The 25323-nt window shown below is 41.0% G+C and overlaps 2 protein-coding genes across 4 annotated transcripts in view; one reads left to right on the forward strand and one right to left on the reverse strand.

The window, feature by feature from the left end:
• Positions 1-1949: 1949 nt before the first annotated feature.
• Positions 1950-11473, reverse strand: LOC110502689 (E3 SUMO-protein ligase ZNF451). Of its 3 annotated transcripts, none has more exons than XM_036960410.1 (14): positions 11351-11473; positions 10740-10802; positions 10371-10454; positions 10112-10225; positions 9871-9979; positions 9514-9664; positions 9294-9420; positions 7652-7808; positions 5363-5510; positions 3093-4645; positions 2910-2987; positions 2683-2760; positions 2468-2585; positions 1950-2240 (listed from the first exon to the last, which is right to left on the reverse strand). In XM_036960410.1, exons 1-13 carry the CDS (start codon positions 11447-11449, stop codon positions 2515-2517), a joined length of 2832 nt encoding a protein of 943 aa, XP_036816305.1. In that variant the 5' UTR covers positions 11450-11473; the 3' UTR covers positions 1950-2240; positions 2468-2514. The 3 variants fall into 3 exon arrangements, with proteins under 3 accessions (XP_036816305.1, XP_021436595.2, XP_021436594.2); XM_021580920.2 differs by having other exon boundaries at positions 2468-2495; positions 11351-11471; XM_021580919.2 differs by lacking the exon at positions 2468-2585 and having other exon boundaries at positions 11351-11472.
• A 6924-nt stretch (positions 11474-18397) lies between these two features.
• The window catches only part of dst (dystonin), a 188225-nt gene continuing 181299 nt past the window's right edge, over positions 18398-25323 (forward strand). The window contains exons 1-2 of the mRNA XM_021580916.2: positions 18398-18707; positions 19000-19213. Coding sequence (XP_021436591.2) covers positions 18696-18707; positions 19000-19213 — 226 coding nt within the window. The 5' untranslated portion in view covers positions 18398-18695. The remainder of the gene's footprint in view (positions 18708-18999; positions 19214-25323) is intronic.

Below are 25323 nucleotides of genomic sequence, written 5' to 3' on the forward strand. Positions count from 1 at the left end.
TTCCCTGTCCCTGCTGAAGAAAAGCAGGCCCAAACCATAATGCTGCCACTACCATGTTTGACAGTGGGGATGGTGTGTTCAGCTGTGTTGCTTTTACGCCAAACATAACGTTTTGCATTGTTTTCAAAAAGTTCAATTTTGGTTTCATCTGACCAGAGCACCTTCTTCCACATGTTTGGTGTGTCTCCCAGGTGGCTTGTGGCAAACTTTAAACAACACTTTTTATGGATATCTTTAAGAAATGGCTTTCTTCTTGCCACTCTTCCATAAAGGCCAGATTTGTGCAATATACGACTGATTGTTGTCCTATGGACAGAGTCTCCCACCTCAGCTGTAGATCTCTGCAGTTCATCCAGAGTGATCATGGGCCTCTTGGCTGCATCTCTGATCAGTCTTTTCCTTGTATGAGCTGAAAGTTTAGAGGGACGGCCAGGTCTTGGTAGATTTGCAGTGGTCTGATACTCCTTCCATTTCAATATTATCGCTTGCACAGTGCTCCTTGGGATGTTTAAAGCTTGGGAAATCTTTTTGTATCCAAATCCGGCTTTAAACTTCTTCACAACAGTATCTCGGACCTGCCTGGTGTGTTCCTTGTTCTTCATGATGCTCTCTGCGCTTTTAACGGACCTCTGAGACTATCACAGTGCAGATGCATTTATACGGAGACTTGATTACACACAGGTGGATTGTATTTATCATCATTAGTCATTTAGGTCAACATTGGATCATTCAGAGATCCTCACTGAACTTCTGGAGAGAGTTTGCTGCACTGAAAGTAAAGGGGCTGAATAATTTTGCACGCCCAATTTTTCAGTTTTTGATTTGTTAAAAAAGTTTTAAATATCCAATAAATGTCGTTCCACTTCACGATTGTGTCCCACTTGTTGTTGATTCTTCACAAAAAAATACAGTTTTATATCTTTATGTTTGAAGCCTGAAATGTGGCAAAAGGTCACAAAGTTCAAGGGGGCCGAATACTTTCGCAAGGCACTGTATAAACGCAACATGTATAGTGTTGGTCCCATGTTACAGGAGCTGAAATAAAAGATTCCAGAAATGTTCAATACGCACAAAAAGCTTATTTCTCTAAAAGGTTGTGCACAAATTTGTTTACATTCTTGTTAAGGAGCTTATCGCCTTTGACAAGAATAATCACATTGTTTTTTTCAAGTGAATACTCAGCACAATAACCCTGTGATTTAAATGTTTCATTCCATTTGGATCAGTTGTGGGTCTACTTTCCAGTTTGTAAGGTCTAGAAAGCCACAGTAGAAAGCATGCTTTATGTGTGGCATAAATACAACCAGTCACAATGTTTGGCTCTGATTAGGCTACCTCGTTTCCAGTAGGCTAGCTACGCACGTTTGTCCAAAATATAATTTCAGCTTCAGAACTGTGCAGAGGCTATTTGATGGAGAGACATGTTACAAAATACAGAAAAGTGTAATGACATTAAGAATTTGTCAAGCCAAGCCTTCGATGCTGAGTAGACCTACAAGGTAAGGAGGATTGTAGGCCCATTTTCTGTTTGTTGAGATTGACAGTCTATTTCATTGTGTTGTTGAAAATGCAAACCCTGATATTAAAGCGACAAAGTCAGTTTGCTTCGCTTTTTGGTTGTGTGGTCCATTGGCACAGATACCGGTAAGTGAAACATTTGTTGCATATATATATATATATATATATATATATATATATATATATATATATATATATATAGCATCAAAATGTTGAACATCTGATTTCTACCTAGCTGATCATTGTCTGCAGACGGCTTTGATCTGTAATGTAATGAAACAGGCAGGGAGTTAGCTCGTCAGTGGTGGTCGGCGAACCCTCCACCTCCTGGCCTGTTGCAATGCGTGGCATCGACTGTGCCACAAGAGGGAACCATCGCTAATTTATTTGACAATATCCTGACAGCCAATGATTGAAATTTTAGCATCAAAGAAAGAGAAAATAATTAACATCTTTATTAAATAAAATAAAAAGCTCTGAACATGTGATAAAGATGCATACATGGTATGCCTCAATCTTTATAGTTCACAAATAATGTTGTTACTACAGTTATTACTGTGTAATCACATCGGTCCAACCCTGTCTTCAAGTGTTGTTGAAAGTAGCTGATATGTTACACATAAAATATAAAATGCCATAAACCAAATGAATGACAGGTTCCCAGAAAATAACATTCGCTGATCAGTATTCCAAAAGGCTTCTTTTGAGCGCTTCCTCCATCTCTGTGAAGATACGTTGGGAAGGAAGGGGAAACAGAAAAAATATCAAATAATGTCAACTTCAATAAGACATGCTGCAGCACATAACTTGGTCAGTGTCTAGTGTTGTGACAATCTCAAAACCATCCAAAAAGTGTTCACACAGTTCTCTACAGCAACTACAAACCACCAACTATCTGAATGTCCCAGTGTGCATTTAATGTTACTATGATTTGATTAGACATACTCACACTGAGGTTATTCTTCAAGCATGTAATGCTGGTAAAAAAGAGAAGTATCATCTTGTTTTTATTTTGCTACACCTACATGGCCTGGGCAACAGCTTCAAAGCTGACAGACAGAACCTTTCTGGACATTCAAACAAGGCATCGTGCAAACGGTTAAAGCAAATGTAACTAATGAAAAGATCCTCAAATAAACAAAGATAAGTAAAGGTGTTACACACCAATATCAAAGTCAGTTGGCTCTCTTGCTTCTTCCACACTTAAAGCCAAGGCACGCTTCATCTCCTCATCAGATTCACCTGAAACAAGACATTTACAAAAAAACAAGAGATTCTCTGTTTAAAAACCCCAACATTTTCAAGAAACCTTCTATAGCTATAAAATGGCTATGGCAGATGTAATTTACCAAATCACTGAACAGATGGGAAGACAAGAAAATAATCATCACCTCCATGAGCTTCAGTGTCATCTCTGACCTCATCCAAGTTCATAGCAATGGCATGTTTCACATCTTCAAACTCCTCCTCTATAAAATAAAAATCAAATCAGAATAAATCAAATCAGTTTTCTAAGAGCAGGAAGGTCAGTGCAGTGGAAATTAATCATGGAAGATAGTCCAAAGCAGACTTGCCATTCACTTCTGGTTTGATCTCCATAGCAACCAGTGTCTTAACAGCGGAGGAAGCTGCTGCCTTCCCCATACGACTCTCACCTCCATCCCTGGAGCTCGAGCAAGGCTCCAGAGGGCAGTGCTGGGAGTGGTAGTGGTTATGGAAACTGGGAACGTCCTTATGACTCTCCTGACAGGATCCACACACCACGTCAAAGGTATTCTCTAGGCCCAAGGCTTTGTGTTGAGCGTGGACATGAGTCTTTATCTGGGCAAAGGAGGACACCTGGACGTCGCATGGTACACACACGTAGCTGCATTTGTCTTCACTGGATAGCCTCTTCATGCATCGTGTGAAGGTAGCCTTCCTTTCATCTTTGTCCTTTTCTGATGACATGCATGGACACAGACATTCATGCCTTTCACTGGCTGTTGCCAATGGACTGGAGTTGGAGTTTTCGGCCTCAATGGGTCTATCAACCTCAGGCTCATCCATGCGGTAGTAGTCCTTACTGTGAAGGCCCCTATAGTGCTCTTGGAACTCCCCCTCAGTGTCATACTCCATGCTGTCACAGAGCCCGCAGAAGTACCGCGTCACTATTTGGTTGCTGTGTTCATTCACACAGTGCCTGCGTACTGTGGCCTCCTTGAAGTACTTCTGTGGGCAGTGGCCACAGGAAAATCTCTGGAAACTGTGGTTGCTCACATCTCTGCAGTGCTTGTGCACAGCTCGCTCCGAGTTAAAGATGTCTTCACACATCCTGCAAATCCACCTTTCATCCTGTTTGGGAGAAGGTGTTGGAGTTGTAGTTCTAGTCCTGATATCAGTGAGGGCGCTGGGTCTGCCACTGGTGGAGGGTTTGGCATAGGGAATGGGAGCAGGCTCCTCGTCCGATACCGCTCTCTCCCTGAAGTAAGTGTGTCCACTGTGGGTCTCTGACACATGCAACAGGATGTCCTCGTGACGCGGCATGTCAACCTTGCACAGCCGGCAGTGAAAGAGGAAGTTTGAGAGGTGGGCACCGCCGTGAAAACGGCTCATGTGCAGGCGAGTGATGGACGACTCGCCCATATGCTTTCCACACACGCCACATTGATGGAAGATATGATTGGCAGCAAAAAGGTGCTTGCTGGCCATGGCCTCCTCTGAAAAGCGCTGGCCACACTCACAAAACCATGCCACTATCAAGCAACTCCTTGAGGGCCCAGCGCTGCCATTCAAAGCTCCCCCGCATCTCTGGCGCTTGGCTGGGGATCCAACAGAATCACCGCTCTCCTTGTCCCTCTTCTGAGAGGGGGTTACAGGACCTTTTGACTGTTTGGGCCGTGAAGTCGCTGCAGCCCTCTTGGCGTGTTGGATTTCATAGAAATTGCTGTAGAGCAGAATTGCCTTTTCCATTGTGCAGTTGACCTCAGTATTGTGCCGACTCAATTCTTTATGCCTCTCAACATCACCTTGGTTGAGGAACAGTTTGCAACACACAGCGCACTGGCCCAGCACTTGTAGTTGTTTCATGACCTGCACCACTGTTTTCTCTGCCTCAGCCTTGGCAGTGCCCTGTCTGCACTGCACACTGAAGAAGAAGGGAACAAACAACAAGCAAAGATAACATTAACGAAATTACAAATGAGATCTATCCATTAGGGCCGGAACGAAACCAATATTGCGATACTCATTAGTATTGTGGCAAGGCAACAAAACTTCTTTAGGAAAACAGCCCGAATTTTGGAAACAAACATCATTATGTTGTGATCCAGAGTCACATTTATTTATTTTCCAAGCTATAGCACACAATATATTACATATTTCCATTTTTGCCATGCGAAGAATATTGCAATACTGGTATCGTCAAAGCCCTATTATCCATATGATGGAAGTGAGGGTTATAATCAAGGCCGAGGCTGCGGTGCCAAAGGCTCTTGCAGACATTGATTCAGCTTTGATCGAACTTTATTAAGCGAGCACCATTCATCACTGAAATTCACCAGAGTAGCCTGTTTTCTGGGCAGCCAAACAAGTAGAGCAGAGACTGTGTAAAGTAGGGAATCCCGCACATGTGCAGAAGCTTCGTATTTTTAGCTATTGGAAAGAGGGTGCCACTCTCTATAAATCAATGATGTGTTAAATATGTATGCCCATGGTTATTTTTGTTTGTCTGTGTATAAGACAATAAATCAGTGTGTAACAATATGTACCTACACTGCCTATTTAACAACCATGTAATTGCATGTACATTAACACCATTCTGACTTTAAAAGTATACTAATAACACATACTGGTATAAACTTACTTGAAGTGGGCCTGTGCTTCCATGTGTGAGTTAAGCCCCTTCTGGCATGTCGTACATCTCACGCTGAATGAAACTTCCTTACACAAAGCAATGAGACGATTCTTTGCATATCGTGGGAAAGGAACTGGCAATGCTGTCCCTTTAGTTTCTTTTATCCAGAAAGAGAACAAAATATCTGGTTAAACGTTTCAATAGAGGATACAAAGAAATAACCATTTATTGCGCTGCATTGTTGGTTAAGTGAAATGAAATGCATTTCATGGTAAGGTTGTAATTGGTGCATGTGACAAATAAAATGGTATTTTATAGCAGTGTATTGGCTGTTATCACCAAGCACTATTCATTCACATAAAATATTTGCTCTATAGAAATGACAAACTGCATTAAAAAAATAACATTAAAAAAGTCCATATGCCCCAAATATTTGCTCTTCCTGCCTAAATACAAATTACCCGGTACGTAATATCTAGCGTTGACACTGATTAATATCCTTGTAAAAATATGTATGTATGTATATATATATATATATATATATATATATATATATATATATATATATATATATATATATATATATATATATATATATATATATATACACACACACACAGTGAGGGAAAAAAGTATTTGATCCCCTGCTGAATTTGTACGTTTGCACACTGACAAAGTTATGATCAGTCTATAATTTTAATGGTAGGTTTATTTGAACAGTGAGAGACAGAATAACAAAAAAATCCTGAAAAGCGCACGTCAAAAATGTTATAAATTGATTTGAATTTTAATGAGGGAAATAAGTATTTGACCCCTCTGCAAAACATGACTTAGTACTTGGTGGCAAAACCCTTGTTGGCAATCGGAGGTCAGACATTCCTTGTAGTTGGCCACCAGGTTTGCACACATCTCAGGAGGGATTTTGTCCCACTCCTCTTTGCAGATCTTCTCCAAGTCATTAAGGTTTCGAGGCTGACGTTTGGCAACTCGAACCTTCAGCTCCTTCCACAGATTTTCTATAGGATTAAGGTCTGGAGACTGGCTAGGCCACTCCAGGACCTTAAGGTGCTTCTTCTTGAGCCACTCCTTTGTTGCTTTGGCTGTGTGTTTTGGGTCATTGTCATGCTGGAATACCCATCCACGACCCATTTTCAATGCCCTGGCGGAGCGAAGGAGGTTCTCACCCAATATTTGACGGTACATGGCCCCGTCCATCGTCCCTTTGATGCAGTGAATTTGTCCTGTCCCCTTAGCAGAAAAACACCCTCAAAGCATAATGTTTCCACCTCCATGTTTGATGGTGGGGATGGTGTTCTTGGGGTCATAGGCAGCATTCCTCCTCCTCTAAACACGGCGAGTTGAGTTGATGCCAAAGAGCTCCATTTTGGTCTCATCTGACCACAACACTTCCACCCAGTTGTCCTCTGAATCATTCAGATGTTCATGGGCAAACTTCAGACGGGCATGTATATGTGCTTTCTTGAGCAGGGGGACCTTGCGGTGCTGCAGGATTTCAGTCCTTCACGGCGTAGTATGTTACCAATTGTTTTCTTGGTGACTATGGTCCCAGCTGCCTTGAGATCATTGACAAGATCCTCCTGTGTAGTTCTGGGTTGATTCCTCACCGTTCTCATGATCATTGCAACTCCACGAGGTGAGATCTTGCATGGAGCCCCAGGCCGAGGGAGATTGAAAGTTATTTTGTGTTTCTTCCATGTGCGAATAATCGCATCAACTGTTGTCACCTTCTCACCAAGCTGCTTGGCGATGGTCTTGTAGCCCATTCCAGCCTTGTGTAGGTCTACAATCTTGTCCCTGACATCCTTGGAGAGCTCTTTGGTCTTGGCCATGGTGGAGAGTTTGGAATCTGATTGATTGATTGCTTCTGTGGACAGGTGTCTTTTATACAGGTAACGAACTGAGATTAGGAGCACTCCCTTTAAGAGTGTGCTCCTAATCTCAGCTCATTACCTTTATGAAAGACACCTGGGAGCCAGAAATCTTTCTGATTGAGAGGGGGTCAAATACTTATTTCCCTCATCAAAATGCAAATCAATTTCTAACATTTTTGACATGCGTTTTTCTAGATTTTGTTGTTGTTATTCTGTCTCTCACTGTTCAAATAAACCTACCATTAAAATTATAGACTGATAATTTCTTTGTCAGTGGGCAAACGTACAAAATCAGCAGGGGATCAAATACTTTTTCCCCCCTCACTGTATATATATATATATATATATATATATATATATATATGACTAAAGATGATTTACAGTGGAACAGGCAGTTGAGGCTTACCACTCATGACGATGGACTGAGAGAAGTGGTTTTTGGCCGACATATGCTGGAGGCACTCGTCCCTGATGTAAAAGAGGAGATAGCAGGCAGGGCAGGCGAAGCACACGATCGGCTGGCAGGTCTGAGTGTGGTTATGGTCTTCATCAGGGAAGGACAGCTTAAGAAAATAAGAATAGAGAGTTGTTACACACAGTACAAATGTAAGACTTTGTCCGGATTGAAATCTGTACCCAACATCTGTGGTTGAAAATAAATTAATACTTTAATATCCCTATTTTAGTTTAAGAGACAAAATTGTATGGCAATCACTGAAGAACAAACTAGTTTGAGACTATCTAATTTCTCAGAGTCGTGGCTGAACAAGGTCATGGATATACAGTATATCACAAAAGTGAGTACACCCCTCACATTTTTGTAAATATTTTAGTATGTCTTTTCATGTGACAACACTGAAGAAATGACACTTTGCTACAATGTAAAGTAGTGAGTGTACAGCTTGTATAACAGTGTAAATTTGCTGTCCCCTCAAAATAACTCAACACAGCCATTAATGTCTAAACCGCTGGCAACAAAAGTGAGTACACCCCTAAGTGAAAATGCCCTCCAAGGCCCACCCATGGCTGCACCCCTGCCCAGTCATGTGAAATCCATAGAATAGGGCCTCATTAAATTATTTCAAATGACTGATTTCCTTATATGAACTGTAACACAGTTAAATCTTTTAAATTGTTGCTTTCATATTTTTGTCACAATGTATGAAATCAACATTTGAAGCATAGTTATTGGACAATTGCTCTTTTGGATGGCAATTTATGAAAATGTAATGTGGGAAAAATTACTGTTTTTCAGTTCCTCGCTGTAAAACAGTATTTCGGCAGATATATTAGTAAGTTGTCCACCCCAATAATCGGATTCGGACCCCCCCCACCGCCCCAGAGGAAGTCGCAAAAAATTGACAATGGGCTGTTCTCTTTGCTACCGCAAGGCTAGCAAGACCAGTGCACAGTCTGGAACCAACAAAACCCTGAACAACTTCTACCCCAACCATAAGACTGCTAAACAAGGCTGCTAAATAGCTCATCAAATGGCTACCCGGACTACCGGCATTGACCCTTTTTTGCACCAACTCTCTTGTACTGACTATATGCACACACATTTGATATTTTTCTCTGCATTGCTGGAAAAGGACCCGTAAGTATTTTCACTGTTAGTCTACACCTGTTTACAAAGCACGTGACAAATAAAATAACATTCAATTTTTTATTTGGGTCACAGCTAAATGCTGCTCTCTACTGCTTTGGTAGTGATAGATGTCAACACTATTTTCTTAGTGATCATTTTGAGGTCCTCCATCCAATAACAAAATATGTTGCAGGAATGTGAAGTATTGTTACACTGTTTATGTTTTCAACCTCCTACTGAGAACCAAACAGGAAGGCACCACTGTGTGAAGGTGGTCGACCGGACTACCAAAACGGCATTCAGAAATTCAATTTGTCCCTAATGGTATTTGATTCCTTTACTTTAGGGCTATTGGTAGGTATAATTACTGCATAGAGCACATTTGAATGACAGCGGTGACTGAACACAATTGAAAGTGCAGCCATTTCTAACAGTAGTTGATTTTACAGGCATAACCAACCTTTGACTGCTGATGCACCTTCCAAGCTTCTTTGGTTTCAAAATTAAGACCACAAGCAACGCAAGCAAACAGCTCGGTTGAGCTTCCTTTCAGGTAGATGGTCGGGTCACAAGGAGAGTGGTCAAACCTGCAGACAGAAAAAAAGGTTCTCAGGGCTAAATTAAAAGTAGGTTGTTTATTATGATTAATGGATATAGAAATATAAATCTCATAATTTAACCTTTTCAAGTGACCTTCTAGGAGAGGTACATTGTCGTAAACCCGACCACAGTTGATCACTGGACAGGTATGTGTGGATGAGCTACTGGTGGGAAAGGGGACCTGTCTGCGTCTCCAGCTAGCTCCAGTATTGATGACCCCAGGTTTCACACCTAAGAACAGACAATGGTAAGACTGAGATCCTGCTTTTCTACCAAATTAAATTACATTTCATGTGTGCCTGTAGCGCTGACTCCTGTGCCGTGTTCACAAAGCATCTCAGTTTAAGAGTGCTGATCTAGGATCAGTTTTGAACACAGGCCCAGATCTGAAGTTAAAAATATTTAAAAAACTTCCAAGGCTAACTAGAATACATTACCTGGCATCTTTAACCACATATCCACACAGTGCTTGGCGTCATATGCGTTACCATTGGGACTAAATGCCAGCTCCTGCCGTCCATGAGCCTTTTGTGAGATTTGCTTCTCCTGAAATAAGGCAAGCATTGACATGACCAATATGAAGAACTGTGAAAAGAGACAATAGCACCCACAAAAGACAAATACACAACAAGCTGCAATGGCTAATATGATCATACAAGTTTTAAATGTTGTCCTTACCTTGAAGGCTTTACACTTCTCTACTCTTTCCTTATTCGCCACAGCCACTTGGCGAGCTAATCTGTCCAAAGTGGAGGTGACCTGAGCTTTCTGTCGGTCAATCTCATCTTCAATCTTAACAATAATACAAAAAAGGTACACAAAAACATATTACATACATAACAATAACATGTCACTTTTTTTGAACTGGTCTTCCAACCACCTTTCCATGTCATTACAGTTTGTATTAAATGTATTATCTTTCACTTGACACACTCACTGTCTCGGCTGTGGGTAAACTTCCATCGTATTCCCCATCACTCAGTAAATCAATACATTCCAGTACAGGTCTGAGTGGAGCCTCCTAAAACGAGATAGTTAAATGGATGAGACACTGTCTGATACTGTGTCATTCAAACACTTGACTCTTTTGGACACTGTCTTAAAAGGTCTGTTTTTTTTCTTGACAGCTGTATAAAAATATACTGACTCACACTAACCAAGTTATGGTCAATTTAATTTAAACTAATACATTGGATGAAAATGTTTAATGTTAATTATTACGCCTAACTTTCCTGGAAAGGTGAATGGCAACATAGCTAGTAGAGAAACCTTTGAACCTTGTTCCTACAAATGACAAATCACTTACTGACACAAACTCCACCTCATCTTCATCATCATTTGCTCCAATTGGGGAGGACATTGATTTTATCTGGAGAAAATAATTACATTAAAAAAACAGACAACTCAACCAAATCGCACAGATAATCAACAACGTTGTCAAAATTATTATCTATCAAATTCTTCAGTATTATGTCTGGCTGGGCGGATGACAAATGGCTACATTGTTACAATGTTAAGGTTCGCTATCTAGCTACAATTTAACAATTGTTTGTTTTCATGCAAGCCTACTTCAATCTGCCATCGCGTGTGGGTTCAAGACTAGTTAGCTATAATCCCTTCTAGTACTAGTGTGAATGACTGCTCCAACACTTATGCTGACTAGCTACTTAGCTAGCTAGTTGAAATGTCGAAGAAAACACGTTAGACAGCTTGCTTACTGTATTTAGCTAGCTAGCTAGCTAGCTTGCTAACGATAGTTGGCGGGTTAGTGCACAGCAAGCAGTTCGGTAGCTATATCTCTAAATGTATGCAAATATTCGGTAAACAATGTAACTAGCCAACTAGTTCGATAGTAACTAGCTAGCTAATTATCGTTATCGTTAATTCTGAAAATAATAAGCACGAGTAGACACTCACAAAATTGCGTTTTCGCGCAAAAGGGATTGTTGATCTCCTGCGGGTGTTCCTGGGATATGGAGTTCTAATGAAAGGCTCACGGCGGGGTTGCAGCCGCATTGTGGGGAAAATAGGAAAAATAAATCGTCCTCGTCATTAATTAATGAATGAATTATGAAGGCAATTATTTTTCTTGGAAAAAAAATACACATTTGATCTTTTAGTAAAAATATTAATTATTGAACATAATTTTCATTCCATGTCAAATACTCAATGTCAAAACGTCCTCTGTGCTTTATCTTAGCCAGCTGGCCTACTAGCAATTTTCTATTTAGCAGAGTAATTTCATGACAAATGGGCCTATACTAGGCCTATGTGTTATTACAGCCTAGCCTTATAGCCTAAATAGACTTTTTCATCCTACAGTATTCTAATCATGTATCGGAGACTATACATTTAAGCAGGTTAATGATAGAGACTGATCATGATTCCCGGGCTGACACCTTTAAATATCTTCCATCTGCAACATATTTGCTGTGCTGAGCTCAGAGATGCATGATGCTTACTCCCCCTGCTTGAGTTGTAAAAAGCTCTTCGGCTGAGTCATGGATTGATGCTTTAAAATACGTTATTGAAATCAATAGAACTGTAGAATAGTCTGTAGCCTAGCCCATGTTTCAGGCTGCGATGAGAAATTCACTATATCCTGTGTCAATATATTGGTTCGCTTTCAGCATTTAGGGCAGCATACGTGGAGCCGGATATCTGTGTGGAGAAGGCGCTGCCCTACATCGCGTTTTATAATGATTGCTGCGGCGTTTTTGGTTTTATTGAGACCGTATAGTATTCAAGTTGTTTTGTTATTGTTGCTGCTATTGGTGGGAACTATTGCAACAATTCTCTTTTTCTGTTGCTGGCATCGGAGGCTTCGTAACGGGAAACATCCTATTAAATCCGTGCTTTCAGGGCGCTCAAGGAGTCGCGGTGAGTAGAGGCGTCAGCATCTCTAAGCAGTGCGGCTAATCCACCAAACCAAATGCGTGGCATGTCTGTTATATGTTCAAGCATTTTCACACGATAACCTGTTAAATAGGTTATAACCTAAACTGTACCATGTGCTATTCTTAGCGACTTGACACACTTGAATTGCCATTATTTTCAGCAGAAAACATAGCCTATAGAGTTTAGACTGCTATGTGCATAGCCTTGAGGATGAAATCATCTATTAGCCTACTGTCAGTGTGCAAATGTATCTTGTCCACCTTATTCACAAGTGTACTGTAACGTACACAGTATTAATTTGTCTAATGGTATCCTATGATATCATTATGATATCCTAAATGTAGCCATAGTCAACAGGCCTCATATGTGGTGTGTTTGAAGGTATCCGAGTGTTAGAAAATATTTTCATTTGTCCTAGAAGCTGGTCTCCGGACGCATCATTTTCGATCAGAGGTAATCAATAATTGGTTAGGCTATTACTTCTGTCAAGGTCAGTAAGTAGCCATTTTTTATTTATATATTGTGAAGGAAGTATAATGGTGCTCTGTGTTACTTTTATTATACTTTACCGGTATACTTTTTGGAGTTGTTGGTGTGTTATTGTTAGACATAGTGTTATGCGCATTGCGCATGTGTGATCAATAAATAAAGTGACTGATTCTGCACTTTCTGCAGTTTGACTGTAATTCTGAAAAAATAATCCACGTTGTAATGAAAAATGACCAAATATGCCTATATAGGCTAAAACAAATTGTACATTAAAAAACCAACTACACTGAACAAAAATATAAACGCAACATGCAACAATTTCAAAGATTTTACTGAGTTACAGTCCATATAAGGAAATCATTCAATTGAAATAAATGCATTAGGCCCTAATTTATGTATTTCACATGACTGGGAATACACATATGCATCTGTTGGTCACAGATACTGTACCTTAAAAAAGGTAGGAGCATGGATCAGAATACCAGTCGGTATCTGATGTTACTGCTATTTACCTCATGCAGCGTGACACATCTTCTTCTCATAGAGTTGATCAGGCTGTTATTTGTGGCCTGTGGAATGTTGTCCCACTCCTCTTCAATGGTTGTTCGAAGTTGCTAGATATTGGTGAGAACTGGAACATGCTGTCATACACATTGATCCAGAGAATCCCAAACATGCTCAATGGGTGACATGTCTAGTGAGCATGCAGGCCATGGAAGAACTGGGAAACGTGCAGCTTCCAGGAGTTGTGTGCAGATCCTTGCAACGTGGGGCCGTGCATTATCATGCAGAAACATGACGAAATGGCACCGAATGAATGGCACGACAATGGTCCTCGGGATCTCGTTACAGTATCTCTGGGCATTGAAATTGCTATTGATAAAATCCAATTGTGTTCATTGTCCATAGCTTGGGCAGGCTATTGTCCATAGCCTGCCCATACCATAACCCCACCGCCACCATGGGGCACTCTGTTCACAATGTTGACATCAGTAAACCATTCACCCACACAACGCCATACACTCTGTCTGCCATCTGCCCGGTACAGTTGAAACTGGGATTCATCCGTGGTTTCAACATCGAAGGTGAGCATTTGCCCACTGAAGTCGGTTACGGCGCCGGACTGCAGTCAGGTCAAGACCCGGGTGATGATGACAAGCACGCAGATGCGCTTCCCTGAGACAGTTTCTGACAGTTTGTGCAGAAATTCTTCAGTTGTGCAAACCCACAGTTTCATCAGCTGTCTGGGTGGCTGGTATCAGACAATCCCGCAGGTGAAGAAGCCGGATGTGGAGGTCCTGGGCTGGCTTGGTTACACATGGTTTGCGGTCTCTAAAACAATGTTTCTGGTAGAGAAATTAACATTAAATTCTCTGGCAACCGTTCTGGTGGACATTCCTGCAGTCAGCATGCCAATTGCACACTCCCTCAACTTGAGACATCTGTGGCATTATGTTGTGTGACAAAACTGCACATTTTAGAGTGGCCTTTTATTGTCCCCCAGCACAAGGTGCACCTGTGTAATGATTATGCAGCTTCTTGATATGCCACACTTGTCAGGTGGATGTATTGTCTTGGCAAAGAATAAATTATCACTAACAGAGATGTAAACAAATGTGTGCACAAAATTTAAGAGAAATAAGCATTTTGTACAAATGGAACATTTCTGGGATATTTTATTTCAGCTCATGAAACATGGGACCAACACTTCACATGTTGCATTTATATTTTTGTTCATTGTACTTAATTACATGATTATACTATTAGATCGTGTAGCTATACAAAATCCCAGTTTCATCCATTAATAGTAATATGTGTCCGTGTGATTCATAATAATATATTGATCATCCAAATAGTTATATGTCTCAAGCATATTAAACGATTTCAGCATATTTTTCTCTCTCCTTTTGGACATGATGTGCCATGTTTTTACAGGGCTTCAGGCACAGCCCGCTCCATGCCAGGAGGGCGCGCGCTCGAGTTGCAGAGGAAAAGCCTCTTGTCGAAATTCCCGAGAGTGAGCATCAAAGTGACTCATCCACAACTGTGAGAAAACGAAAAGTGAAGAAGAGAGTCCTTCCAGACTTCTATCACTCAGTACAAGTCACCCCAACACGCAAACCCGTAGGTATATTATTGGGTAATATAGCCTAAATCCAGCAGCCATAGTCATTTATGCTATCTATTCTAAATTAAATCTGCATGGTCAATTAACACCAGGCCGATTTATTTTATATTTTTCAATTGACAAGTATAGAATACTTCGATGATATGTTTCCTTAAATTAATTACCAATTAAGTATCCAATTTAAAATGCGCGCGTAATCCCCATTGACATCAGTGCAATGGATGGTTTTTAAGCGCCACTTTTCCTTCAATAATTTGGCCTTCTGTACCACATCATGCCTTGGTACGCTGTTATTCGAAAAGCTATTGCAGATTGACATTTTATGAAAACTGACAAATGTTAAAGTTGAAGCCTTAAAATGTATTCAATTTCTTGATATTGCCCATGTTGTCATTTTGCATGTTGACACATGCATCAAACAAACATTTGACATATACCATGTCATAATGTTGCTGCAACTGAATTATTCTCGATTGTTTATATTAACAATCATCTCAGTTGTAGGATACAACCCTTAAACCTCACCATATGCCAAACTCAGGCTACTGGGGGGAAAACAGGATGTAGTGCTAGAAGATGAAGGTTGGTGCATATGTGCTTTTGGGTGTCTACATTTTCTTAGTTTACTCTGGATAAATCTAGCTCAGTTTGGACTTTCAAGTTACAACTGAGTAACATGAAGTTACTGAACCTCTTTTGTGTTATGATTACATTGTTTCAAATGGCCAATATTACAATTACCTCTAGAATAAATAAAACAATTGTGTAGCCCTATTTACAATATATCATCAATGTCAGTTTGAATGTTTATTTTCCCAAATGTATCATGTTTAGTTTTTGTAAACATGGACATTTACTGCTGGATCCTTTTCTCTGTATCCTCAAGTTCTCAAGAAATATATTGAGTCTTAATTTATTATTTAATATATGGTAATAGCAATAGACTACCATTGAACAATTTTTAAATAATTATTCTAAATTACTATGGAACTTTTTCAATTCACACATAAGAAAGTATGAAAGCAAAGATTAACCCATCACATCAATGCAATTTTTATTGTCTTGTTCCTGACATAATTCTGGGTGTTGTAGTCTTGTAGGAATGTATATGGGGAACGTTACTACCAATATTCAACGCTATTGACGTAACCGAGAAAAAAGTAAGTTGAGTAAGAGTGGTGACTCACCAAGTATGTGGCGGGAGGGCTTGGCAATCTCCTAAAACAAGTGTTTAGTTATGCTTTGTTTGAGGTGGTGGGTTTCTCCTAACACTAAGGTCACAATAAAGATAATATGGGCCGAAGCATTGTAGCGACTTTTAAGTAACTGTCCAGTCTTTCCAGATTTCTATGAAATATGGCCTATAATTAATTCAAATATGAGTGAAATAGTTTTCCTTCCAATAAATGGCCATTAAGTATGTTAAAAAGCAGATTTTGTGTGTTGGAATGGTGTGGGCGTACCCCAACAATAGTGGTGTGGCCTTATAGCGGCCATTAAAAATATATGGAGTGGCTGCTGATCCAACCTTTCCCGGACCTTTTTTCCCAAACCCTTTTTCCCGGACTAAAGGTCCCGAAGCTACTGCGCATGTGCGGATCACGTTCTACGCATCTGTTTCTTTTCCTCTACTTATTAACACGCATGGTTGTGGTCTTCCCTTCACATTTCCAACTGTCAATCCTGAATGATAATTCTTTACGTTTTACCAGTAAAACTTTCATGCAGCATTTGCATACCAACCATTTGATCTCAATCAGTTTCATGGGGATATGCATTTAGATCTTCTTGTTATACAGTGTTGTTTAGAAGTAGCCTACAGTGTTGTTTTGAATGATGTACAGTGAGCGAATTCTAGAGCAGATGGTGTTAACCAACTGTAGCATAATCAAGTATTTTGCCTTGTGGCGCACGCTGTTGTGTATTGGCCCCATGAGGGAAAAATGCAGTGGTGTTTTTGTCTTACAGTAATGTTATACTATGCTATTATATTCGGTTCAGTTATGTAGAATACGATCATTATGTGATCATGCAGACATAGATTCAGTTTTGATCTAACTTTATTAAATTGGTAAGTCTACCATTTATAAGTTGCCTTTTCTCTATAGCTAGAGCAGCGACTGTGTGTAAAGTATAGAACGCGATCTGCACATGCTCATAAGCTTTAGTCTGGGAAAAGTCGGGCTCTGCAGCCACAGCCTTAAAAATATTAATGTCAGTAGACTGCTGATTGGCCAGCTCATCCTCCTCAGGATGATGACATCATCCTCCATGAGGAAATAGCAAGCATTTTTAAATTAAACAATCTGTTTGAGATACCAGTTTGAGGTGAAGTTTTTGAAGTGTTTTTTTCTCTCCAAATTATGCTTTGGCCACATATGACTATAGGATGAGTCAACTCCATTGTTTGAGTATGAGTTAACAGAATATGATATTTTAAAAGTGAGATTTTCACTGGACAGTTACTTTAACCTAACACCTAGCGACCCCATTAACAGCTAAGGTGTTGGCTTGAAAGTCGCTGGACATGGGTTCGAATCCTGGTCAGGGCAACCCCCTAATTTTGCTACAATATGATATGACCATGACTCAGTAGTCTAAAACCTTGAAGTGGTATTGATATTTGGAGGGTATAACAAAGATTGATGATCACTCAAATGCAATAAATGCACAGCCAAAGTTTATGGATCATTATATTTAAGTCATATCATGCATTGTTTGCATAGTTTCAAGCATGTTTGTGCTCACCATTGAGCAAGATAATGCTTTGTTGATAGACCCTCATGCCACAGTAAATAGTCACAATCCATGCTGGGAACAGGTTGGTGATTGTGAAATCACCCAAAGGTAACTGTCAATGTCCTACTCTTGTTCAGATTGCAAACAGCAATGCAGTTCTATAATTTTGCAATCGAAGTCCACATGTGACTGGTATGCCCTATTGCTTTTTGACCAGCCACACCCTGTCTGGATGTGCCAACAAATGCTGTGGCAAAGTATTTGTTATGCATCTGCCCCCTTACCCTATCACAGGGCCAAGGCAGACAGCCTACAGACAGGCAGACAGACAGAGCCAGGCAGACACACAGACACAGGCAGACAGAGATAGGTTGTAATGAATAAGCCTGCAGAACCCAGATATTTTTTCATTTATTTTAATGATAAGGATAGTGCTCTAAAATTGCACATTCATTGTCAACTAGCAACAATTCTAGTCAATGGTACACAGTGCAGGCATATGTGCATCAGGCAGCAAAACAACAACGCGGCTGTGCATGGCTGATGAGACCAGGTTGATGACAAAAGGATGTTCATGGACCAGTCTGGATTTCTGATTGGTTTTCGACCGTGAACGTGGAGGCTACGCAGTCACCACTAGACATGCACGTACCCACCCAGGAGGGCGCTGTAAACACAGCGACATTGGCCACAGTTTCCCGATTGAATAATCAGGACTAGAGCGCTGGGATCCTCTCTAGTCTCCACCCGTCTTCTGTATCCTAGGATGGTGAGGCGTTGACATGCTACAGCACTAGCATCGCATTCTGCTCGCCTTGGCCCAATCTATTCGCACTCTCTGCTCTGGGGACTTTTGACATAATTTCATCTCAAAGGAGAGACTTCACTAATTTAATGGGCAGAGTGCATCGCTAGAAGGGTGTGGTTCTGATAAAAAATGACATAACCCGCCGCTGCCTGAGCTTGCAGCAAATTGATAAAGGATTTCGATATTATTCAACCGACACCATGTATACAGCGGTAAGTCTTATTTCTGGCCTGGCGGGGGAGCCAGATACAATCGATTTTCCTTCTTGATGCCTGCTTATGCCTTTTCTTTTGATTGTTGAATCAGAGATCATTGCTAGGCGAGCTGGTGGCTCACGCTACTGTGCCTCCCTTGAGCTATCAATGTGCATTTACACTAGGTTACGCGCATCAGTTTAGGCAAACGTAGGAGCAGCGATGGTGAGAAATGTTTCATTGTGTCTGTCTGTGCTGTATGTGTGTTGCCTCGCAACACATTGATAATTTATTTCTATTGTTTTATCAGAGCTCCGGTTCGGGCAACGCTTCCCTTCACTGTTCCATGTCTTCATCGGCCGATTTCTCGGACGAAGATGATTATAGTTTTAAATCTGGATCGGTCTCACCGGCACCAGGGGACACGTTACCCTGGAACCTACCCAGACACGAGCGACATAAGCGAAAAATTCAGGGAGGATCCGTTTTGGATCCAGCAGAGAGAGCCGTGCTCAGGATTGCAGGTGAGTGTCAATATTTATTGTTTGAACTGCTGCTGATAATATAACATAAAATAGACCCATTGATTCTGCAAATCTATCAGATATGGCAAATGTAGCCACTGTGCTGTAATGCATTGTAGATTTTTTTACAAGTATAAATAGGCTACAGGCTTTTTATTTATTCTGCATAATTACAGTAGACTGACGCTGCTGCTGGACAGTGGACACTCCCATATGTCAGCCGCTGTCACTTCTGATGCATGTCCAATTTAGACAAAGACACATGTTTGTACTATAGGCTTCTGTAGCCAATAATTAGGCCCAAATAATCTTTTGTCTCATAAGTTAATAAACAAATTAGATAATTAGACTACTGTAAAAACCTGTATAGCTGAGGTGTGTTATTTGCTGTCTGGGAATGCCCACATTACATCCTCTATTCTATTGTCCATCCAATAAAATAAAATACAAGTTTATTGGTCACCTACACAGATTTGCAGATGTTATCGCAGATGCACTGAAATGCTTATGGTTCTAGCTCAAACAGTGCAGTAATATCTAGCAATACAATAAGAATACACAAATAATCCAAAAAGTAAAAAAATATCAGAAATCATAACTAGCAATATCACAATGAGCAATGTCAGAGTCCGGAATACACTGAGTATACAAAACATTAGGAACACCTGCTCTTTCATAGACTGACCAGGTGAATCCAGATGAAAGCTATGAACCCTTAATCATGTCAGTTGTAAAATCCACTTCAATCAGTGAAGGGGATAAGACAGGTTAAAGGATTTTTAAGCCTTGAGACAATTGAGACATAGATTGTGTATGTGTAACCGATGTGAAATGGCTAGCTAGTTGGCTTTTGTGGAGCGATGGGTAACGATGCTTCTGGGTGACTGTTGTCTGTGTGCAGAGGGTCCCTGGTTCGTGCCCGGTTCAGGGCGAGGGGAAGGACTAAAGTCATACTGTTACATTGGTGCCGTGACCCGGATCACTGGTTGCTGAGGAAAAGGAGGAGGTCAAACGGGGGGTGAGTGTAACCGATGTGAAATGGCTAGCTAGTTAGCGGTGGTGCGCGCTAATAGCGTTTCAATCGGTGACGTCACTCGCTTTGAGACCTTGAAGTAGTGGTTCCCCTTGCTCTGCAAGGGCCGTGGCTTTTGTGGAGCGATGGGTAACGATGCTTTGTGGGTGACTGTTGTTTGTGTGCAGAGGGTCCCTGGTTCGCGCCCGGTTCGGGGCGAGGGGACGGACTAAAGTTATACTGATACAAATGTGTGCCATTCAAATGGTGAATGGGCAAGACAAAATATTTCAAGTGCCTTTGAACTGGGTATTGTAGTAGGTGGCAAGCTCACCAGTTTGAGTGTATCAATAACTTCAATGCTGCTGGGTTTTTCATGCTCAACAGTTTCCCGTGTATGTCAATAATTTTCCACCCTCCTAGGACATCCAGCCATCTATGGGAAGTATTGGAGTCAACATGGCCCAGCATCCCTGTGGAATGCTTGACACTTTGTAGAGTCCATGCCCTGACAAATTGAGGCTGATCTGAGGGCAAAAAGGGGGTGCAACGCAATGTTAGCAAGGTGTTCCTAAAGTTTTTTTACACTCAGTGTATTGTCGTGGAAATTCACCACTAAGGACTCAAATTCAATGTAAATCATATCAATCTTTATTATCACAGCTGGAGAGGTTCACAAACTCAGTGCAAGCTTGTGAAAAATCAGAGGGTGTTCCCTTTCAGTCCTTATATGCGGCTACACAAACAAGTCATATAAGCATAATTTACATGATTCTTTATTAACGTTGGCACCTGCATGTGACTGACGAGACTTCTTCTCTCAAAGCTGGGACCTTGAAACTGAGATAATTCTTTTGATTCCCAGAGCAATGTTCTGGGCGTACTGCCAATTGGTCTGAGCAGAGCACTGGGCGGCAGCCGGCTAGTGACAGTGTCTAAGGTGCTAGACAGAGTACTGGGTGGTGGCCGGCGGGTGATGGCTGTTCAACAGTCTGATGCACCTGTACTGACCTCGCCTTCTGGATGATAGCGGGGTGAACAGGCAGTGGCTCGGGTGGTTGTTGTCTTTGATTTATTTTTTGGCCTCACAGGAAGGACAACAACCACCCGAGCCCCTGCCTGTTCACCCCGCTATCATCCAGAAGGCGAGGTCAGTACAGCTGCATCAAAGTGGGGACCGAGAGACTGGAAAACAGCTTCTATCTCAAGGCCATCAGACTGTTAAACAGCCATCACTAACATTGAGTGGCTGCTGCCAACATACTGACTCATCTCGAGCCACTTTAATAATGGAGAAATTGATGTAATAAATGTATCACTAGCCACTTTAAACAATGCCGCTTTATATAATGTTTACATACCCTACATTACTCATCTCATATGTATATACTGTACTCTATACCATCTACTGCATCTTGCCTATGCCGTTCGGCCATCGCTCATTCATATATTTGTATCTACATATTCTTATTCATTCCTTTACACGTGTGTGGATAAGGTAGTTGTTGTGAAATTGTTAGGTTAGATTAATTGTTAGATATTACTGCACAAGCATTTCGCTACACTCGCATTAACATCTGCTAACCATGTGTATGTGTCTCCATCTACCTGATGGTAGCAGGGTGAACAGACCGTGGCTCGAGTGGCTGAGGTCCTTCATGGTATTTTTGGCCTTCCTATGACACTGAGTGCTGTAGATGTCCTGAAGGGCAGGCAGTGTGCCCCTGGTGATGTGTTGGGCTGACCGCACCACCCTCTGGAGAGCCATGCAGTGCAGTTGCCAGGCGGTGATGCTGCCCAACAGAATGCATCTGTAGAAGTTTGTGAGGGGGCCATGTCAAGTTTCTTAGGGGCCATGTCAAATTTATTCAGCGTCCTGAAGTGACTGGGGGCATGCTCTCTCTGCTATCTCCTGTAGTCCGCGATCAGCTCCATCATTTTGTTGACGTTGAGGGAGAGGTTATTACCCCTGCACCACTCTGCCAGGGCACTAACCTCCTCCCTGTAGGCTGTCTCATCATTGTTGGTGATCAGGCCTACCACTGTCATCAGAAAACTTGTTTGTAGAGTTGGAGTTCATGGGTAAACATGGAGAATTGAATGGGGCTGAACACACACCCCTGGGGGGCCCCCGTGTTGAGGATCAGCATGGCGGAGGTGTTGTTGCCTACCCTCACCACCTGGGGGCAATCCAAGATTGGCTGTTGAGATTGAGTTCTTTAGGTGAAGGTGCAACGAGCGGTCATCATGGCCTGTGCATATGCTGTGCATTAGGCTACTTGAATCGGAATTTGATTATTCATTCTAATCCTCTAATACATTGGTTTATTAATCATGTATTACATGGGCTGACACCAGCTGCAGGGCCTTTGTGATTGCAACTTTTATGTTGGTCTGATGCTGTTTATTTGATTACAGAATGTTTTTAATAATTTAAATGTGGTTGGAATTATTTGACAAACTTCTGTGCCATAAACTAAGAATTTCACAGGAGAGTAAGCTATTGTAGTAGTTGAACTGTGTGATTTACTGTAAATGTAGTCTGTGAAACAAATGAGAGTAGTAATGATACATTCTAGGTGCGACCTTGCTAAATGCATTTTTTTTCTTTCTTTTTTTGCAAAAAGACTGTTCTTGGACCATAGTTTCAGTTCAGTAGCATAGAAAGGGCTATAATAGGCCCATGCACTTTTCAATTCAGGAATGAATCCTTAGTCATGGCCTTCCTACTCAGGACTATAAAAGGTGAGTATTTGGTTGGGAATGGTATGGACTCACTTGGCACATCTGCAGGGTGTGCTGTCTCGCTCACCTCCTTTCCCTTCTTGGTGACCTCTCAGAATCTTTCTGTTGACATTTATCAACAGAATATTTTAGCTTTGATTAAAAAAATGGAAAAAGTAAACTATCATATCGTAATCCAATGGGATATAATCGTAGAACAATCATTGTGTTATTACACGTAACAGGCTACATGCTATTACCTCTCACATGTACAACCTTTAACGTGTTGCTTGGTTTGAAAACGCTATTTGATGTTTCTAACAGGGGTCCTATTGTTTTGCTCACAATGTAGGCCTAAAATCCATATTTTCTGTTAGCTGAATCTCAGGATCCAAAGATTACTAGCTAGTTTGAAAAAATTATCTCTTCAATTTGCAAGTCCTGAATCTGCCTGATGGCAGGATGTGATCATTGTTCAGGTGGCTGCATCTGTCCCTTTCCTAGTGATGCCTGATATTGTAGAATTATTTGCCCTCTGATTTCGCCTATTTTGTTAATCTTATTCATATCTCTGTGACAGTCGTCCTAGGGCTGGGCAATGTATTGAATTTATTTGATTAATTCAAATGTATGTTTTTGCGTGATATTCCAAAGGCCTGTATCACAAGAATCTGGTTTTATTTTAATTTGTTATGTGCGTTTATGTTCGCTTCTTCTCATGTTTATTTTTTTTGATTGCAGTTAGAGTACAGTATAACTGTAGTATGCTGCAAATACTGCGTCCAAAGTAGAGGTCAACCGATTAATCGGAATGGCCGATTAATTAGGGCCGATTTCAAGTTTTCATGTCAAATTTATTCAGCGTCCTGAAGTGACTGGGGGCATGCTCTCTCTGCTATCTCCTGTAGTCCGCGATCAGCTCCATCATTTTGTTGACGTTGAGGGAGAGGTTATTACCCCTGCACCACTCTGCCAGGGCACTAACCTCCTCCCTGTAGGCTGTCTCATCATTGTTGGTGATCAGGCCTACCACTGTCATCAGAAAACTTGTTTGTAGAGTTGGAGTTCATGGGTAAACATGGAGAATTGAATGGGGCTGAACACACACCCCTGGGGGGCCCCCGTGTTGAGGATCAGCATGGCGGAGGTGTTGTTGCCTACCCTCACCACCTGGGGGCAATCCAAGATTGGCTGTTGAGATTGAGTTCTTTAGGTGAAGGTGCAACGAGCGGTCATCATGGCCTGTGCATATGCTGTGCATTAGGCTACTTGAATCGGAATTTGATTATTCATTCTAATCCTCTAATACATTGGTTTATTAATCATGTATTACATGGGCTGACACCAGCTGCAGGGCCTTTGTGATTGCAACTTTTATGTTGGTCTGATGCTGTTTATTTGATTACAGAATGTTTTTAATAATTTAAATGTGGTTGGAATTATTTGACAAACTTCTGTGCCATAAACTAAGAATTTCACAGGAGAGTAAGCTATTGTAGTAGTTGAACTGTGTGATTTACTGTAAATGTAGTCTGTGAAACAAATGAGAGTAGTAATGATACATTCTAGGTGCGACCTTGCTAAATGCATTTTTTTTCTTTCTTTTTTTGCAAAAAGACTGTTCTTGGACCATAGTTTCAGTTCAGTAGCATAGAAAGGGCTATAATAGGCCCATGCACTTTTCAATTCAGGAATGAATCCTTAGTCATGGCCTTCCTACTCAGGACTATAAAAGGTGAGTATTTGGTTGGGAATGGTATGGACTCACTTGGCACATCTGCAGGGTGTGCTGTCTCGCTCACCTCCTTTCCCTTCTTGGTGACCTCTCAGAATCTTTCTGTTGACATTTATCAACAGAATATTTTAGCTTTGATTAAAAAAATGGAAAAAGTAAACTATCATATCGTAATCCAATGGGATATAATCGTAGAACAATCATTGTGTTATTACACGTAACAGGCTACATGCTATTACCTCTCACATGTACAACCTTTAACGTGTTGCTTGGTTTGAAAACGCTATTTGATGTTTCTAACAGGGGTCCTATTGTTTTGCTCACAATGTAGGCCTAAAATCCATATTTTCTGTTAGCTGAATCTCAGGATCCAAAGATTACTAGCTAGTTTGAAAAAATTATCTCTTCAATTTGCAAGTCCTGAATCTGCCTGATGGCAGGATGTGATCATTGTTCAGGTGGCTGCATCTGTCCCTTTCCTAGTGATGCCTGATATTGTAGAATTATTTGCCCTCTGATTTCGCCTATTTTGTTAATCTTATTCATATCTCTGTGACAGTCGTCCTAGGGCTGGGCAATGTATTGAATTTATTTGATTAATTCAAATGTATGTTTTTGCGTGATATTCCAAAGGCCTGT

The sequence above is a fragment of the Oncorhynchus mykiss genome, chromosome 23, assembly GCF_013265735.2.
Source record: "Oncorhynchus mykiss isolate Arlee chromosome 23, USDA_OmykA_1.1, whole genome shotgun sequence".
Lineage (NCBI taxonomy): Eukaryota > Metazoa > Chordata > Actinopteri > Salmoniformes > Salmonidae > Oncorhynchus > Oncorhynchus mykiss.